This window comes from Oryza sativa, chromosome 5 (genome assembly GCF_034140825.1).
Source record: "Oryza sativa Japonica Group chromosome 5, ASM3414082v1".
In the NCBI taxonomy this organism is placed as follows: domain Eukaryota; kingdom Viridiplantae; phylum Streptophyta; class Magnoliopsida; order Poales; family Poaceae; genus Oryza; species Oryza sativa.
Genome location: NC_089039.1, coordinates 27,491,346 through 27,511,334, shown reverse-complemented (window position 1 = coordinate 27,511,334; position 19,989 = coordinate 27,491,346). Strand labels below are relative to the sequence as shown.

The 19,989-nt window shown below is 46.8% G+C and overlaps 3 protein-coding genes across 3 annotated transcripts; all 3 read right to left on the bottom strand.

Moving 5' to 3' along the window:
• Positions 1–292: 292 nt before the first annotated feature.
• Positions 293–929, bottom strand: LOC4339527 (non-specific lipid-transfer protein 2). The gene has a single exon (XM_015783607.3). The coding sequence runs from the start codon at positions 844–846 to the stop codon at positions 556–558; it is 291 nt and encodes a 96-aa protein (XP_015639093.1). The 5' UTR covers positions 847–929; the 3' UTR covers positions 293–555.
• An 8,916-nt stretch (positions 930–9,845) lies between these two features.
• On the bottom strand, positions 9,846–11,153 carry LOC136356775 (serine/threonine-protein phosphatase 7 long form homolog). Its single transcript, XM_066311094.1, has 3 exons — positions 10,709–11,153; positions 10,214–10,624; positions 9,846–10,122 (listed from the first exon to the last, which is right to left on the bottom strand). The coding sequence occupies exons 1-3, from the start codon at positions 10,916–10,918 to the stop codon at positions 9,895–9,897; spliced, it is 849 nt and encodes a 282-aa protein (XP_066167191.1). The 5' UTR covers positions 10,919–11,153; the 3' UTR covers positions 9,846–9,894.
• Positions 11,154–15,298: 4,145 nt separating this feature from the next.
• LOC4339526 (non-specific lipid-transfer protein 2) lies at positions 15,299–16,036 on the bottom strand. Its single transcript, XM_015782318.2, has one exon. The coding sequence runs from the start codon at positions 15,824–15,826 to the stop codon at positions 15,542–15,544; it is 285 nt and encodes a 94-aa protein (XP_015637804.1). The 5' UTR covers positions 15,827–16,036; the 3' UTR covers positions 15,299–15,541.
• Between the last annotated feature and the right edge of the window lie 3,953 nt (positions 16,037–19,989).

Genomic DNA, 19,989 nt, shown 5'->3' with positions numbered 1-19,989 from the left:
TTATGAACATTTGGAGGGATATTGTGTCACAGCTAATGAGATAAGACTTGACACCTCTGTACTCGTAAGGAAGATGATAATCATCGGTCTATGGTGCATACAACTACTGCCTAACAATCGGCCTTCGATGACTAGAGTGGTTGAGATGTTACAAAGCTCTGCAGACGATCTGAAGATTCCACCACAAAGTTTCTTGAGTTAACATCGTCTAAAAACAACATGACAAATCTGTATTGTGTAACTGTTGATCTTGTATGACTGAACTTCAAAAGTACAAAAGTGCAATTGGACCTTAAGCAGAAAGCCGTCTCACATTTATTTCTGTAACATATACATGACACATAAAGCTTGCAGAGCAGAAGCTCATAACACACCGAGCACGTACTGAGCCTGGATTTTATTCTGAAACTTTAAACAGAACACTGTCTAGTGACTCATTTTATTAGTATACTTAAACTGACACCCATATGGCATAATGGCAGCCTGAAAACCATGCATATGCCATTGGTGTGCTACTGTATTGATGACCAGTGCGTGTGTGACCATACGAGGTGCTTAGCATTTGGGCAGGGGAACCTTGCAGGTGGCGAAGACCTTCTTGCCGTTGGGCGAGTTGACGTACTTCTTCATGTTCGGGTCCTTCTTGTACTGGCAGAAGCAGCTCGCCGGGTGCGCCTTCAGCTTCCCGCAGCACGCCGCCGTCGGCGGCGAGTTCCCCACGATCGCCGGCGCGCACGGCGTCAGCTGCGTCGGCGTGCACGTCGCCGCCTCCGCTCCCCGCATCGCCGCGGCCACCGCGAGCACCACCACCAGCAGGACGAACACTGCAGATGCCTTCGCTGCCATACTCAAAAACTTGTCTCAGCTAGCTCAGTGATCACTGATCAGTAAGCTGAAATTAAGCTGCGAGATGTGCTGTTGCTGTGAATGGAGAGTGATCGCTGCCTCGTCGGTGTATTTATAGGCATTTGCAGAGGTTTGCAGTAGGTGAGGCGCACCGTGAGCTCGGGCGCGGCGACGTGTTCGTCTCTTTGCGTGTACGAGCGGAGCAAAACATTTTATGATGATGTTAGTGGGTGGTGTTAGTGGAACGGGGAGAGTTTCAGAGAGTTCATCATGAGTGGGTTCAGACCGATGAAGCTATAGCTGATCAAGGAAAGTCTCATGAGGCGTGCCTCTGTAGAGTTTACACGTAGTAGAGTCGATGCATGCGCACTGATCAAAGCTAGGGGACATCTTTTTTTTGGACGGCAAGCAAACCAGGGGAGAAATTGCTGATCTTCACTGAAGCTTGTAGCAATGGCATCTCCATGGCTGACGAGAGCATGTGTCATCGTTTCGATCGACATTACCGGTTAATTAGGCAAGTCTAGTTTGCTGTGGACATGTGAATATAGGGATGTGGAATTTCATCCCTCGAGGCGATATCACCTTGTTATTTGCATGTCATCTAAATAGTTATCAAAATAATTGAAAAAAATAATAACATAGATTAATATGAAATATCTCAATCCACAAATATGCAAGATCAAATTTGACTTCTACAAGTTGCAACGAAAAGGATAAATTAAACTGAAAATAGTTATCGTGCATTCACGTATATATTTGTTACTTTTGTTACAATTTATAGAAGTTAAATTTTGATTTGCATGTATGTGAACTAATATATTTCATACTAATCTATTTTGGTAATTTTTTTTTTCATATTTTTAATGACTATTTAGGTGATATGCATGAAATGAAACGAGAGATATCTTCGTCCCTCCGGAGGATATCACCTCGAGGAGAAGTAATGTATAATGACCACGTACTGCGCATGGTCAATGTGGTCCTGAACTTTTGGTTGAAAATGTAGCAAAGCCATATCGCTTTGCAGATAGTGGTGGCACGTACATGGCACTACTCATAGTTGTATTGGAATTTGGAAAATGGCTATATTTACCCTTTTGTTGGGATGGCGCCAGATGTTTGCATGTTCCCGTGGTCTGTGGTTGTTTGTTTCAAATTGCTGTAGCCCGGTCATTTCTTGATGGAAATGTGAGAGGATCTCCCTCTCTTTCTAAAAAAAGAAAAAAGAGACAAAAGTAATTCTTGAAGAAAAAATGCGTACGTGAAAAATAATATGATTGGAGAAATTGTTCTAAACACTCGAATGGATGTCTCCTCACTGTTTGCATGTCGCTTAAATAATTATAATTTTTTTTTAAAAAAATTAACAAGATAGTTTAATATACGATATACCACTCCACAAACATGCAAAATCAAATTCGATTTTTATACGTTGCAAAAAAAACAAATTTGATCATGAATATATGTTAACTAATTGTAATTTTTTTATTGTGACTTATAAAAGTTAAATTTTACTTGCATGTTTGTGAAATAATATATCACATGTTAATATATCTTTTCAATTTTTTTCATAATTATTTGAGTAGCATGTAAATTATGAGGGGACGTCCCCTTGAGAGTTTAAAATCAACTCTCAATATGATTGACTGTGTACAGTTTTGTTGGTCTAGTGGTCAGGTTTTAATCCATTATCTAAGAAAAATACTGCTCCATTCATTCCAAAATGTAATAACTTTTAGCATTTAGGATTTGTCCTAAATATAATAACTTCTCTACCAACATTTCCTTCCCAACTTGACCCTTCAACATTCACTTTTCCCATTTACCTCCATTTTTCAATTAATCACAACCCCTTCCTATTTAATTATACCTACTTTTTAATAACTGTGTCCAACTCTAAAACTCTTTATATTCTGAGATGAGAGAGTATAAAATAGTCTGATTTTTTACCCTCAATTATAAAATCGTTATTTTGTAGTTGAGGATATCTAAATAAAAATAAGGTCACAGTTGAGAAAACTAAGTATAGATTATTATTTTTTTCGCGAGTCTCAAACTGCAGATTTTACTTCTGATTCTTCCATAAAGGTCGTTGTAGACAAAAGTCAATTTGCAGTTCTAGTTTATCGCCCAGCGTTGGATCCAGAATGGACGGGTGAGAGTAGGACATATGTACTGTAGGGAACTGCAAAAGTTGCAGAATTTTTTTTATTTTTAATTTTTTTTATTAAAAGTTTTACAAAAATAATTTTTCATTTTGAAAATTGACAGAAGTGGTCGCCTACCGCCCTCTGGGAGGGCGATTTTTAAAAATCGCCATCCCAGAGGGCGGCGAAAGTGACGTGGCAGACGGCCGTTCGCTCTCGGGCGACGGCCGTCAACGAAATTTGCAGGCGGCCCCCTTGCCGCCCTCCGCTAGGGCGATTTTGTACTGTGCGGGGGGCCGCCTGCAAATGGGCGGCGGGGGGCCTGGAATTTTGCAGGCGGCCCCCTTGCCGCCCTGGGGGAGGGCGATTTTATACTGTGCTTTATATTTTTTATAAATATCAATAGTTATCAATTTTTTTTATATTGAAAACTATACAATATTAAAATCTCCAAGACTGGTAAAATACAATTTTATTATTTTTTAGGGCCTATTTGGAATGTTACCGTACAAATATTTTGTTAGTGCCAAAATATAAGCAAGTTTTGGCACTACCAGATATTTGGTAAGGTAAAATTGCATTTGATCATATTTGGTTTGCTGCCAAAATGTAAAATTGTAGTGAAGAATGTTCTACATAATCTCAAATCTAGATTACGTATTACCAATGAATAGGCTTCAATCGAAATCAAACACAAGTACTATTCAAATTACCAAAATATTGGTAGGGCATGTTTTTGGTAGCAATCTAAATAGGCCCTTAGTCTTACGCATACAAAAAATCACCACCATAATTAAACATTGTAATGATAAGATAGATAAGAAGTGCCATCGATACACGGTACAAATTTGTCGATCCCGACGAATCAAGCATGCGGTAACCTATCGGCCCCTTCTAGGTCGGTCAGAATGCATTGCATTCTCGTGGTCCTTCAATCGTTGATACTCTACTTGTGTTTCTGACTCTGTTATCTTCTGGCCACGATATGATGGAGTGACATTGTCGATCCATCGAGTAAATCCACCCATCCTTGGATTGCCCTGTAAAAATAGTAATGTTATTCAGTTTGGGTAGTAATTTTGTGCAAATCATAGCGGATTTTGTAAATGGTTAGACATACAACGAAATCGTTGTCTACATTGGGGCAGACAAAATATCTCCTTCGAAATGTTTGTTCAGCAAAGGATGTAGCCACCTGCCAGCGATCTCTGCACCCACACTTTGGACGCTCGGACCATTTATGTAACCCTAATGGATTGTTCCTCCAGTCTAAACTTGCAATTTCCACCCGACGTTCGTACTCCATCCAAGCATGAATGAACTGTATGGTCGGTTCAGGTTGTGTTATCGGCCCGCCACTTGAAGTAACTCTGACTGTGTCAATCCATTGTACGAAAGTGTGTTGTCGTGAGCATAAGTTGTTCTAGCACCATATGAATGAAAAGAACTATGTAGACGAGACAAACACAAGTAGTACTGCAGTAGTAATAGTAAAAGTAGTACTGCTTTACAAGTTTGTAAGCCAAAAGAAACGGTCACATAAGGACTGAAGAGGTAGAACACTACTGACGAGGTCTCTTACCCCTGTCCCTCCTACCCTGCGCCCTAATGTGCCCCTGGGAGTACGTGAGTCGGTCCGGGGGTACGGCACGGCCAACCCGTCCTGCCTGTACAGGTGTGACCTCTGGCTGCTCCTGAGTGTGCGCCTCTGGAGCTCCTCCAAGCTGAGAGGAGCCTAGTACGTCGTGGTGGTGTGCACCGTGCAAGTCGTCGTCGTAGAACTGGCTAGTAGGACCAGTCCTACCGGCGTGAGACGAAGAGGCCCCAGTACCGAAGATCCCGGCTGCAAATCCTGCTGGACAAGGACCATCAGTTTCATACATGTATTTAATAGTATTAATAAAAAGTAAAGTACCGTGTGGGCGAGGGATCGACGCTCCGTGAGAGGAAGAGCTGGCGAACGCGCCCGAAGAGGTGGCGAACGCCCTTGCGGAGCTCGCGGAAGCGCCGGTCGTGCCTGCGAACGCGCTCGAAGGCAGACGAGGTCCTGCGATGAGGAAACGTGCAGTTAAAACATGGTGACATATTCGTGCAAAAGCTGAAACAAAAATGAACTAATCTCTGGGCTGAACTGTACCGTGCGAAACCGGTGCTGTAGGTCGCACTGCTCCAAAGCTAGGGGCGCTCGAAGGCAAACGAGGTCCTGCGAGGATGGAACATCAAGTTACGACGGGGTGATGTTTTCGTACAAAAACATAAACAAAACTTAAGAAACCTCTGGGCTGAGCAGTACCGTGCGAAACAGGTGCCGTAGGTCGAGGTCCTGCTCCGACGGTAGGCGCGCGAGGCCGTGGTTGTACCGGACCAGCTGGAGGTACGACGTCCACGGCGCTGCGACAGGAGAAGACGCGCATGACCGCACGCATCTTCTCCTGCATCCGGTCGAAGGTCACCCTCTGCTCAACGTCAGTCAAGTGCAAACCTCTGTTCAACCTCACTTGGACTGCGGTGATATCGTGTAACACCCTGAAAATTCGACCGACAAAACCAAAACTCTAAAAATACGGATTCTCAAAAACTTTTTAAACTAATTGCATCATGCCGATCTTATTCGTCTATTTTATCTGGAGTTGATCTCGAGGATTATTAATCGTGAGTAAAGAATAGTTAATTAGAAATAAACCTTAAAAACAAATTGGTAAAATAAATATAAATTAAAAATAAAAATTAGGTGTGGATAGTAATAAATAAAATATTATCGCGACCATATTTGGATCAATTAAATTTCATTGTGATGGAATAAGAATTAACCCTAATTAAAGCTCAAATAAATTATATAAAAATAAAATATGAGTAATATTAATCTAGGGTAAATTCATTAGTTAAGATAACATGAACACTGAGTAAAATGCATATATGTAAAATTAGGAATTGTGGAATCAAATTTATATGGGAAATACTCTAAAATCGGTTTAATGGAAAAAGGGCACTGTTCATCGGCCGCCACGTGCTCGACCGTGTCCCCTAGCCCAGCCCCTCCTCTGCCGCACCCGCCTCGCGCCCCGAGCCGCTGCCGTCCCATCGCCGCGCGTCCCATCGTCGCACCGAGCCGCGCGCCGCTCCGCCTCCCCTCTGCCGCTTCGCTCACCGTCGCATCACCGTCGTCGTCGCGTCGAGCCCCATGCCGAGCCGCGCCCGTCCCGCTGCCGCGCCCCGTCACCGCCCGTCGCGTCGCCGTCCCTTCCCGCGCCGAGCCGCTCCGAGCCCCACACCGCGCCGCCCGCTCGTCGCCATCGCCGCGCGCCGTCGCCCGTCGCGTCGCCGTCCCGTCGCCGCTCGTCCGTCGCCGTCGCGTCTCGCGTCCCGCCGCGCGCCGAGCCCCGCGCCGCCCCGAGCCCCGCGCGCCGTCGCCCGTCGCGTCGCCATCCCATCACCGCAGCCGCGTCGCCGCCCCTCCCCCTCCTCTCTTTCCCCTCTTCTTTCCCTCTTCCCCTCTTCCCTCTTCCCTCCTCCTCCTTCCCCCTTATCTCTCTCCCTTCCCCTATAAAAGCCTCACTATTCCCCCCCTTCTCCCCGTCTCCACCACCCACTCCTCCACGTCGTCGCGCCGCCATCGTAGTGCCGCCGCGCCGCCATCGTGCCGCCGCGCCGCCGCCCCCGTGCTGTCGTGCCGCCGCGTTCGTGCCCCCGTGCCGCCGCCCCAGTGTGCCACACCGTGCGCCGTCGTCGCCGCCGCCGCCGTCGCCGTCGCCGCCGTCGGTGAGCCGCTGCCCCCCCCCCCTCTTTCTTTTGTTGCCGAGCCGAGAGAGAAAGAGAGAGGCCGAGGGAGGAAAAGGAGAGGAAGGAAGGAGGAAGCCGGGAGGGAGGAAAGGAAGGAAAAAGAGAGAAAAAAAAAGAAAAGAAAGAAAAGAAAAGAGGAAAAAGAAAGAGAGGAGAAGAAAAAGGAAAGAAAAGAAAAGAGAGAGAGAGGGAAAAGAAAAGGGAAAAATTTAGGGGGAAAATTTAAAATATTTACAAATATTAGAATTTAATTGTGGGATTAATGAAAATATAGTTAGATAAACTCTTACTAATTAAATACCTAAAATACTAGCATTTAAATATAGGATTAATGAAAATCTAATTGGATAAATTCCTATAGATTATAGATAACTTTTAGTACTCTCCATAAGAAATCAATTCGCGGTATTAATTTAGATGTAATTAATAATTAAACAAATGTATGAATTCTCGTAAATTATTGTGGATTATTTCTGGGAAATCTCTATAAATAATCGATTAACGGTAGCGATTCGGACTTAATTACTAGGGTGTTAGCCGTGTATTATATTTAATCATAGACTAAATTAAGTCGTATAATAATATAAGATAATTTTAGGATTCCGTCCGACATTTAGCTCGCGATAAGAAATTTCTAACCTAATATATGGATATAATGCTAAGGTCGATTAAATTAAAAACATACGACAACAAAATATTGTAACCGCAAAATAATTTAAACCAAAATTGGGGTTTGCCATAGTTCGCGGATAGTAAAATTAATAAAAAGGAATTGACTTTCGCATTCGACCTCCATTTGGATTTACTTGGATTTTTATTTGAATTCTAACCGAATTCAAATCAATTTTCGCACGTAACTATAGAGACCGAGGAAGCCGCGGATCCAGGTGAAGGCCAAGACCCGCAAGACCTCGAGCAAGGCAAGTCATCACTATTCCTTGAACATGTTGATCCCAATTACGAAATTATTTTGTTTACAAATAAAATTGCATGCAATGATGAACATCCTACTTGTGATTATGCCATGCCTTGATTATTGTTTACCCCTTATTCCTTCGTAACCATGTTTACGTATGAGTCCCTAGTCAATTATGACAATTGCTTAGAAATGCTATTCTAGAATCATGCATACTCATATTTATCAAATGTTATATGCTCGGGCAATTACCTTTGGGAAGGTAATTGAGATGCGGCATGTGGAGACATGAGCGCCACATTGCCATGATATTGATGACATGATTTGTGAAAGGAGAAATAAACTAAATAACTGTTTTCGACTGGGGCGGACGGAGGATTTGGGTGGTATCTGGAAAAGGCTAGTACCGTCCCCGGTCAATTAAGGACCGAGCCATGAAGTTAAGCATGAAACGACCCCCGTACAACCGCACTTCTCGTATGGGTATAGACCTAGCGGAGTAGATGGCCGAGCGGAGGCAGTATCCCTGCATAGATGGTTCACCCCTGAGTGAGGTAGGTGCGCTACGGTGGGACAGCCGTTGAGGTAGGGCCGAGAGGCGTGCCCTACATCGACGTCGCCATTGGTAGGACTGCCATGAGTGTGTGAGAGAGAGAACTTAACTTGAACCATAATTTAATATGTGTGTGAGACTTCTCTTTCCCGGAAGCGCCAGAACTCCTCTCACTGCTAGAAACATGGACGCCTAGAGTGCATGAGGATTTAAGTTCATGGAGCGGGTACTGCCAATGCGAGGTTATCGAAAAGCTTTGCCGTGACGCGTCTCATGTGTTGGGACGAGGCTCATGTGTTGGGCAGTCGCGGAGTGCGGGTAAAGTGTACATCCACTGCAGTGTGAGTAAATCAAAATCTATTCGAATAGCCGTGCTCACGGATATTGAGCACCGGGACATGTATTACACTTGGCTAGACTCTAAATTCTTAACTTGTGTGGGAGGGGATATTGCATGATGAATTTTATGCTGTTGGAGCCACTTCCTGAGAGGCGGGAAGGTGGACGTCCTCAGAAAACCATGACGAATCAATGGCGGGAAGCTATCCTTGGGATCACAATGGATGGTGGACAGAACCGTCGTTGTTTAAATACAAACTCTGGTACTAAAATTTGATCAGTCAATGCTAGGTCTTAGGCTTGTGAAAAGAATTACAAAACTTGCTTTACGCAAAAGAACTATGGCCATCCTTTGAATTCCCCCTTTCATATGCATTGTTGCTGTGGTGGCTTGCTGAGTACGGTTGGTACTCATCCTTGCAAATATAAAAATTTATCAGAAGTGGGAGATGAAGCCTCGGAGGATCCCTATGCCTATTATCAGGAGGGAGATGAAGACGATGGCGTCCAGTAGGTCTTAGTACGGTCGTTGCCTGTGGCAATGGCATGCCGCTGCCTGAATTCCGCTGCCTTATCTATTTCTGCTTTTGGATGTATTCCGGACCTCTCGGTCCGATGATTTAAGACTATGCCTGCGGGCCTATGATGTAATAATTCGTATTAAACACTCGTGTATGTGCACTTGATATTCCAGCTATGAGTTCGTGTGTACCAAACTACTTGATCCAGGGAAATGGTACTGTTTACACGATTGATTCCTGTTATAAAAACGGGGGTCCACATATCGGCACTGATATCCCGTGCGGCATCAGCCTATGCAAGATGGAAATAAAAAATTCAGTAGTTGTCCTATGTTATGCAAGATAAATGAAATAATTGTAAGAACTAATACAAATTCGACGTACCCCCACGAAGTAGTCTCGGTCACGGTGCGTGGGATACGCGTCCGTGACAGCGGCAACGTGCGGCTCTGGGGCGTCTGGAGTGAAGGTCACACGCGCACGAGTGCGAGGAAGGTACCAGCGAAGGTAGTCACGGTAGTTCTCCTCCGTGTGTGGGAAGAGCTCGTTGATCACCTCCTCTGTAGCTAACACCCAGTCGTCAACGTACTGCTGTACACGTGGAGCCCAAAGTGCGCCTGCTAGCTGTCCCCGTCGAGTCAACCTGTGAAGAGAGGTAAATTATATGGCTCGATGAAGTAAGTATCATAAAAATTTAGAAATGAACAATCCGAACTCACGAGTGGTCGGCAGGGAGGACGGTCGGCTGCACGTTGCCCGGAAACACCTGCCTAAGTCCGAACTGTCTCATCACACGCTGCGGGCAGTGAGGATCAACGAAAATGTCGAACACCATCGGCAGGATGGTGAGCCAGTAAGCCGGTCGCGTGTGCACAAGGACGAAAGTCCTAGCGATGCTCTCGCAGCGACGGCCTCTTCTGTGTACGGCTCCCAGATGACGTCGCTCGGCTGGAGACGGTCAAACTCGAACACGAAGTCCGGGTAACCTCGTCTCACCTGGACGTGAGCGTAACGACGCTGCAATAAACATGATCGGAATTAGACATGTTATGTGAAGAAAAAAAAGAAGACGACTGATAAACTTATAACGCAGCGAAGTTGCACTAACCCCACGTCGACACCAGTAAGTCCCCATCGTGGGACCGTCCTCTGGCCACTGCGCGCTGCGACCAACCCCGTAGGGTGCGCTGTCCACCACTGGTCGACCTATGGCAAACCTCTCGGCTGCCCAAAGCTGAAGCAACATAGGGCAGCCAGCGATGATCGCTCCCGCGTCAGTCTTCGTGCACGCCTCACAGAGGGCACGGTACGTGGCTGCTAGCACGGCAGAACCCCAGCTCCATTGCGGCACGTCCTGTGGCTGAGCATCCGCGATGGACCGTGCGTAGTGGACCAGCCGGAAGTCCACAGCGTGCCCGTGGGTGCTAGTGAACATCACCCACCCGAACAACCACAACAGGTACGCCTCAAGGGAGCGTCGGACCGAGTAATCATCAGCGTCAGGGTGCAGAAGGTCCGCCTACAATTAAGAATGAAATGTTAGTACAAAACACTCTGTTGATCGCAAATAAGCATGTATGATAATAACAACTTATTTACTTACAGTGAACTGGAGCAACCAAGCCTTGCTAGGCCCGACTGTAGAGTACGGAGGAAGGGTGTTGGCCGGTCCTAGGTGTGGAAGGCGCATCACCTGCTCGAAGCGCGCAGTGATATCCTCCTTCCACCCAACAACACCGTCCACGGAACCAACTGGTGCTCCCGCCAGCGGTAGCCCGAGCAGGTACGACACGTCCTGCAGTGTCGGAGCCATCTCCCCACAGGGAAGGTGGAACGTGTGCGTCTCAGGTCTCCAGCGGTCTACCAGAGCGGCAAGGAGTGACCGGTCTGCATCCCACCGCTTCGCTGGGTCACGGTCGTCCGCCGCCGCCTCAACAAGCCTACAAAGTGGTAGAAGGCCTGCCGCACGCAACCTGTATAGAGCAAACTTCAAACATAAGTACAACACAAAGCAAAGTTGAGTTGAAATGTGAACATACGCGTACCAAGGAACGTGACGGGGGTCGACACGCAACCACTCGCGCGACGTGCGTGGACGGAAGGTGCCGAGCTGTGCACCCTCGACTGCTGACAGGAACGAGCGGTGGTTCCTGTCAATCCCACGGTTCAACAGCGCCGGTGTGTCGTACGCCATACCTGCATCAAATAGATTGGTCAGAAACATATAAATAATTAGTCAACATAAGTAATAAATGTTCATAAGCGAATTACTAACACATATTAAACAAGAGTACAAACAAACAAAAGTGTCACCATACGGAATATTTCTGATTACAACAATAGCTACAGTTACACGATATGAGTACTTAGTCCGAACACTCATCACGATAACATTATGATACAACACCGAATAGTTCGCAATACTACTAGTACAACAATAGTCGGAGGTACTCATTACAACAACATTCAATTGAAATTACACGATAGAAGTATTTAGTCCGAACACACATCACATCACAACAGCGTTTTATTTCCTAAATCGATAGCATTGTTACACCATGGAATCGCCTGCTGCGCGACGACGCCTTGGCCTTGCGTGCCTGCTTGTTGTTCCTTCACCAGGTGGTCGCCTACCATCACTTGCCTGTCCAGATGGACTAGCATCTGCGCCGCTTGGAACTTCTGCATTCTTCGGGCATTTCTTGTAAGTATGGCCGCGCAGATCACACTTGCTGCAGCGTAAAGTCCTCCCACCTGCTTCTGACTCATCCATATCATTTCTGATGCGTCTAGTTTGGCGTCGACCCTTTTTCACCCTTAACTTAGATGGATCTGGAATATAAAAAACTTGGGCACTCAGCGTTGTGTAAGATCCTGAGATCCCGAACCCATATATCTCCTCACTCCATGTATGAAAGATTGCTTCTTTCCTGAAATAATTTGAGACGTACACATTGGGAGATATGCCACAATCACCGGCAGCAGCAAGAACGTGTGAGCAAGGAAGGTGATGAAGCTTCGGCTTCATACAACTGCAGGTACATCCACCATCCGCCTTTAAGACACATTCCTGCACGGCTTGCTTGCGATAGATACCACGCCTGCTCCTATCAACACACATTATTTCATACCGATGCACTTGTGTGCCTTGAGCAACAACTCTATGTCTCCGTGCCTTTTTGATTTTATCTTCCATGTACTTTGTCACTACGTTGCCAAACACTATATTGTTATCGGCCATGGACGGATCAATTTTCTTGTATCGATCCCTAAAGTACGCTTGCGTGCCGTGAAGGATGAATTCAACAATAGCAACCAATGGAAGTACCCGAACTCCTCGCATTACCCAGTTGTACACCTCTGCCAAATTGGTTGTCATTATGCCATACCGAGATCCATCAGTGTCGAACAATAGAGACCACTTCTCCTTAGGCTCATTCTCAATCCACTGAGTGAAATTTCTGATGGACGACCTTGACCTCCTTCTCATTGTTGGTGTGTCATCATGTAATGCACCAAGAGGTATGGGAGGCTCGTCACCTTCAACTTGTGGTCTGCGAGATTGCTCATCTGTTTGCTTCGTTGTCAACTCATCCAACTTGTCCCACAACTCATTAAATTTCTTCTCTTGGTTCTGTGCACAGAGCCTCTTAAAGAGCTCCATAAGATGCTTGTTCTTGAATTGCTTGTAGAAATTTGCACCCATGTGACGCATGCACCACCGACTCCGAACATCAGGCCACTTAGCTGGAAGTCCCTTCTCATCCCAACCGTTCTGCAAGTAGTCAATAGCCCGTAACATACCCGCATGACGATCATGTATAAGGCAAACGTTGGGCCTCATACGCACCACTGCAATGTGCACTCTCTCTAGGAACCAGTACCAGCTTTCAGTGTTCTCACTCTCTACAAATGCAAAAGCCATAGGTAGAACCTGGTTGTTCCCATCACACCCAATTGCTGTCAATATCTGACCTCGGTATTTACCTGTCATAAAAGTTCCATCTATGCATAGAACAGGTCGACAATGCACAAAAGCATTGATGCAAGCACCCAATGAGAAAAAGGCTCTTTGCAGCACACTCTTTGTTCGATCATCAACCGATGTAAATGTATGTAGGTCATAGTAAGTATTATTATTCCTCTGGGCAATGGTGGCTAACAAACGAGGCAAATTATCATAAGAAGCTTCAAATGTGCCATACCTCATCTCAATAATCTTTTGTTTGGCTCTCCAGGCCTTTGCATAGCTTATGGTGTACTTGAATTTGTTCTCGATGTGCCTAATAATTGATTTTGGTTCAAAGCCAATGTTACCAACAACACTGCTGTACATCTCACTTGCCACAAAAGCTGAAGTGATGTTTCGGTGATACTTCTCCACCCCTTGTAAGTAGCACTTGTGCTCGGTCACAATGCTAACTTTCCAATAATCATTCCATTTACCCTTATATGCATGGACACGCCACGGACAATCTTCCTTCATGCACCTCACTTCATACACATAATTTGTTGACTTCACCACCCTAAACTCTCTCTGCAAGAAAACTGCCCAATGCTTCACCGCCTCCTTCATCTCATCCTTATAAGCATACCTTGCACCCTCAATTACCTCGTTCTCCTTATACTCCCAGGGTACATGATCACCCTCTGATATAACAAGTCCAGAGAAGTCCTCATTTGCCCAATCAGTGGCCATTACATCACCTTCCTCATCGGATGATGCATCGTCGTCCGCTTCCTCATTATCCGAATCTTCCCTCTCCATTTCATCAACAATTATACCGACTCTCTCCCCCTCATCCGCCATGCCCATGGCCTGCTCCTCCCTTGGTTGATTTTCCTCATTTTGCATCGATGGTCCAACAACATCCCCTGCATTGATAGGACCCTCTACATCTTCGGTTTGCATTGAAACATTTATATCTTTCTCTTGTACCGACACAAATATAACGAGGGGCCATGACCGTTCAAAAGCCATTTCCACATACCGTCTCCAAGCAGCAGTGCTGTCCATCGGCATTAGTTCCCAAAAATAACCTTCTGTTGCATGACTCACTACAACTGATACTGACATTGTGTAGACTTCTTGGTCTATTCTAAATCCTCTCAACAACCAACTATAAATTGACTGAAATGTTCTCTCCGCAGGCCTATCGATGCCCTTAGATGTCATTACAAAATCTGACAGATCAACACCATCTGGACCAAATCTAATATTTCCTTCACCGTGAACTATCTGAAATGTGACCTTATTTGACATTGTGCCTGATGAAAACAATAACTGCGTTAACCTCGCATTTCTGTACTACGCCCTAAGTTACATTCTCTACAATATTGTTCTCCAAAATTCTAAAAGTAGGTTACATTCTCCAGATCAAACTAAACTACATCTTACAATTAACACTACTGTCTATGTCTCAATTCATACTATTATATTCTATGCTCTGGATCTACACATATGTGCTGTGTGCTACAGATATGCTAAAATATATGGAACTAAAACTAAAACGCAACATATATACTCAAACATAACATATTAGTACAAATGCAAAAGATGTATGGGAGCAAACCTGTGATGAAGTGAGCGAACCAGCAGGGCTTCGCCGCTCCCCTTCTGCTGCCCTCTCCTCTCTCTCTTTCGTTTTTTTTGGATTTTTAGTGAATATAATGAAATTTCAGAGAGGGGGGACTGGGCTTTATAGGGGGGAGGCAAAAATCGCCGGCCGTCGCCCGAGAGCGAACGGCCGTCTGCCACGTCATTTTCGCCGCCCTCTGGGATGGCGATTTTTAAAAATCGCCCTCCCAGAGAGCGGTAGGCGACTACTTCCGTCAATTTTCAAAATGGAAAATTATTTTTGTAAAACTTTTAATAAAGAAAATTAAAAATAAAAAAAATTCAAAGTTGCATCACTTTGGTTGGGCTCGTACGGGATTGCCGCTGACGTGGAACTGAAGTGAGGGCCATGTGTGTTGGGCCGGAACTGTGATGTGCGGTCCATTTGGGCTCGGCAGGAACTGTACTGCAATCTCACGTGTGGCCTATACATACTGGGCCGGAACGGGAATGCAGCTCAAGTGCAGCCCATGTAAGTTCGGCCCAGACGGCATATGCAGCGATCACTGTGCAACTGCTGCTAACATCGGCCCATCTCCTACTTCTACATATCAGTGCATTTCACGCGAACAAAAATAACCTCGTACAACTGCATTTCTGGCTTTATTTATTCATACATACATACATACCCAATACAGAGCAGGATAACCGTACGCAATACACGGCACGATCGAACTCGTCGAAGCAGACACGAAATCAAGTAAGCGAGACACGTACGTACGTCCATATATAGACGGCGTCTATGGCAGGTGGGCCATGCGACAGGCGCACTCACACACGTATAAACGGCACGCAGAACTGGAGTATTATGGTTTGGTTTTAGCAGGAGGGGACGGGGACGTGGCAGGCGGCCAAGACCTTCTTGCCGTTGGGGGAGTTGACGTAGCGCTGCAGGTTTGGGTCGCGCGCGTACTGGCACAGGCACGGCTGCTGCTCCTTCATCCGGCTGCAGCACGACGCCGACGGCGACGCGTTCCCGATGATCGCGCTCGCGCACGGCGACAGCTGCAGCGCGTCGCACGCCGCCTCCGCCCCCGGCGCCGCCGCCGCCGCGAGCAGCAGCAGCACCGCCATCGCCGCCACCGCCAACGCCACCTTCGCCATGGCCCTTCGCGATCGAAATTAAGAACTTAGATAAAAATGATCAAGAACCAGTTATTGCTACTACTTGCTTTGTATAGGATTGCTAGCTACGATGACCTGGGTTGTGGATGGTGCCAGACTGGTGGTATTTATAGGCCTAGGGAGAGAGTGGCAGTGTCGCTTGCTGATCACTGCACAAAGCAAGTGACAAGTGCAAACATCATGGCGAATTGGCAATGGCTATTTGTCGCGACCGAGAAAATTGCATTTTCCCGAACGCTAGTGTATTAATCCCCGTCCCAGGAAAAGCCGGGGTACACCATACAAACATGATATAAAAGACACATCTTTATTATATCGATAATATTTACATTATTACAAAGGCACTTAAGGCCTGACAATCAAAAATAAACAGCAGCGGACTAGCGGGCCTACGGCTCCATCTTCACAGGCGCTCAACTGGGGTATAAGCCAAGACTCCACCTAAGACTTCTTCTCCAAAGCTTCTCTTACTGAAGGGGGGAGAAAGATAGAGCAAGAATGAGTACAACCACAGTACTCAGCAAGCCACACCGGCAGATGCACGACTAATGCAAGGGGGTACAAGGGGTAATGATATAGGGGTTAAGTTATGCAGAAAACAGCATTTAAAAGTCACTTAGTTGCCCAAAGCCATTTTATAAAGACGATCCTAGAGCTACACAGTATTATTAATCAAGGCCGTGAACCCTCACGAACCTGCCTTAACCCAAGGCCTACGATGATTCAGACCGAACTGGCAACCCGACCCTGGGTCCCAGCTCGTCCCAAGCCAACCCAGGCCAACCATTCCACATTTTAGTTGTTGAGCAAATTTTAAGAATTAAAACACTAACTTGGGTACATTGCTCGGCTTGCCCATAACCGAGGGCGCGGCTATTCGAATAGATTATACTCTGATCAGAGGTGTACATCTTTACCCACAAGACACATCTTCCTCACGTGTAACCACGTGCCACATACCACCACGGTATACGGACGGAAGACGTGACATAGTTCCCAACCCATCCTAGCCATAAACAAGAGTACCGACCCAACCCCACCTACGGCCGGAACCTCCGGGACAGGTAGGCAGGATTGAGCCCCTAGCAGCAGGACACCAGCCCTGTGCCATGACATCTCGACTACCGGGCCGCAGCTCGTGTAGCCTTCATTTGTCCTAGAGATGTCCATCGACCCCCGACTTCGTCCATCTCCATCCGTGTACTTTTGTTTATAACCAGTCTGAGCTACAAACTAAGCCTTACCCACTAGACATGTGGAAGTACGGTAGTGCTTTGCAACAGAGGCCCGAGCTTAATCCTTATAGTGGCCGGGGTGCTACTTCCCACAACTGGCATGCACCCAAACCCCACCGAAAAACAGGTTTTAGGGGCTTTGAAAGAGGAAGAGAGGGCTATGTCCAATTCCACCATAATCCGACAATTCCATAATGTCCAAATGATATGAGATTTCCCAAAGTCTAAAGTTATAAAACCCCCTAATGTTTCCTAATTAACCAGCGAAGCATCTACCGAAGTTCATACTAGTGGAACCATGAATAGAGTACCCACTAGTTGGGGTTTTGTTTTCCTAGGGTGAACAAGGTAATAATAACAATAGCAATAATAATAAGGTCATAACAAAGGTAAATAGGCATGGCTAAATAAAACAGTGATAACGCGGGAATTTAAATAAAGCGATAATGCAATAATTTAAATCAAAATAATTTTATAAACTGGGATTCAATATGTTCAAGGATGATGTGACTTGCCTTGCTCGCTTTCCCAAACGTCGGCTTCAACTTCCACGAAGAGCGGATCTTCCGAAGCCGCAGCGTCTACACGACCAACGGAAAAGAAAAGGCTTTTACTCTACTAAACTCCATATAACAAGCAGAAACAAAGCACAAAAATGGGTTCTTGGCTTCTTAAGGAAAAATTAGAGACTTGAACGGTCCAATTCCGAGTTCAAATGGCCAAGTTATGGCCATTTGAAGTTTATATGCTCTTTAAATGGATATTTACGAATTTCTTCATTTAAATTTTAATTTAAAATCGGATTTATTGCGTCAGCCGAGGGGAGGGGCGCGCGGACCGGGTCCACGGGAGTGGGGCCCACGCGGCAGCCTCACGGTCCACGGTGGACCGGGTGCACGCGGCTTACGCCGGCCGGCGCCGTGGGTCCCACGCGTCAGCCGCACCCGAGGGCGCGGGCGGCTGACGGCCGGGCCCCACATGGCAGCCGCGGGGCGCGCCCGAAGGCGGCCACGCCGGCACAGCCGACGGGAGGCGGCGCGCCCGCGCCCCTATGGTCGCCGGCGGCGGCCATAGGCACGGCGGAGCGGCGGCCGAGAGAGGGGAGGGAAGGGGGAAACGAAACGGCGGTCCACGGCTCACCCCGGGTCGACGGCGACGACGGGAACGGCGACCGGAGCGGAGGAAGGCGGCGGCGCGGCTCGGGTCGACGAGGACGGCGGCGTTCCGGCGGTCGGCGGGCGAAACGGAGGGGTGGACGAGGTCGGCGAGGACGCGGCGGAGCCGAAGGAGGCGACGCCGAGGCGGGAGAAGGTCCGGGGCGACGACGGCGGCGGACCGGAGCTCGGCGGTGACGGCGGAGAGAGAGAGCGACGGCGCGAGCTCGATTCCGGCGGAGAGAGAGAGCGGCGAGTGGCGGAAACGGTGGAGGGAGGCACGGGGAGCGCTTATATAGTGTTGGGAGGGGGAGAGAACGGCCGGATGAGGGGGAATCGGCCGCGGAAGATCCGGCCGCCATTGATGCGCCGGCGAAGTTTGCGGGAGTGTTACCAAACGAATCCGAGGGAGAGAGAGAGGGAAAAGTGGGGGGAAAGAGGGAGGGAATCACGGGGAGTGATTTCCCCCTCTTTATTGCGCGCGGGGGCGGCGGGATGCGGCGGAATCCGCGGCGGCGGCGGCGCTAGGGCACGGGCGAGGCGGCGGGTGCGGCGCGAGGTAGGGGATGACAGGTGGGCCCCACCCGTCAGCGAGGGTGGCGGGCGGGCCCGCCCGTCAGCGGCACGCGCGCGGGGAGGAGGCCGATTGGGCCGCGGGGGAGAGGAGAGAGAGGGAGGGAGGTGGGCCGAGCCGGCCCAAGAGGGGGAGGGGGGAAAAGACTTTTCAGGGTTTTTCTTTTTATAAACTCATTTTAACTTTGTTTATTTCTTAATAATTATTATTTGTGCTCTGAAAATTCCACTAAAATTTGAGGGCTCTTTTTAGACCAAGGAGAATTTAACAAAAATTCTCCGGGCCACATTTGAATTTTTCTTGTACGTATTTTAGTGTTTGCCAATTTCTTTTCGAATTTTAATTAATTCTATTATTCCTTTTAGAGAATGATTTTTATTTCGGGATGAATTTATCAGGACGTGACACTATTACTAGGTTGTTTCGTCACTTCAGGGCTTTCCACTTTGTTGCCATTTTTAATCGTACTAAAATTTTTTTTAACGACTCGAACAAAACAGTACGAAATTTTATTCATAGAGCAGAAAAAAATTACAAGATTACAACCCTGATCTTATATGTATTTGGTTTTTATCGTCTTACTATTTTTTTCAATTACATGGTAGACGCACACGCACACACATAACTACACACGCAACATCATACTCATACTCTCATGAATGCATACCCTAACACATGTTCTAAAAGACGGAAACCATTACTAATTTTTTTAATTACATGGTAGACGCACGCGTACACACATAACTACACACGCAACATCATACTCATACTCTCATGAACGTGTACCCTAACACATGTTCTAAGAGACGGAAACCATTACTAATTTTTTTAATAACATGGCAGACGTACGCGTACACACATAACTACACACGCAACATCATACCCATACTCTCATGAACGCGTACCCTAACACATGTTCTAAAAGACGGAAACCAACTGTACATCCCTGATCTCACTAAAGTTATGTTGAAAGTCCACCTCCATGTGCATAATATTTGTGGCACCAGAATTTGAACCCTGGTGGGTGGAGTCATGCACCCACAAATCTACCACTCCACCACTGGTGCTTCTTTGTCTTACTAAATTTTGGTATAGCTTTTGAGAGTGGAAACTTATGAAATTATCAAAAATTAGTAGGATAACAATAATAATCTATGTCTGGTATGTTATCCTATGAAT

Coding starts and splice junctions, on each gene's coding strand:
- LOC4339527 (XM_015783607.3), bottom strand. CDS start 846: ATGGCAGCGAAGGCATCTGCAGTGTTCGTCCTGCTGGTGGTGGTGCTC.
- LOC136356775 (XM_066311094.1), bottom strand. CDS start 10,918: ATGGCTCCGACACTGCAGGACGTGTCGTACCTGCTCGGGCTACCGCTG. Junction 10,625..10,708: donor CTTGGTTGCTCCAGTTCACT/GTAAGTAAATAA, acceptor TCTTAATTGTAG/GCGGACCTTCTGCACCCTGA. Junction 10,123..10,213: donor CTTACTGGTGTCGACGTGGG/GTTAGTGCAACT, acceptor TGTTTATTGCAG/CGTCGTTACGCTCACGTCCA.
- LOC4339526 (XM_015782318.2), bottom strand. CDS start 15,826: ATGGCGAAGGTGGCGTTGGCGGTGGCGGCGATGGCGGTGCTGCTGCTG.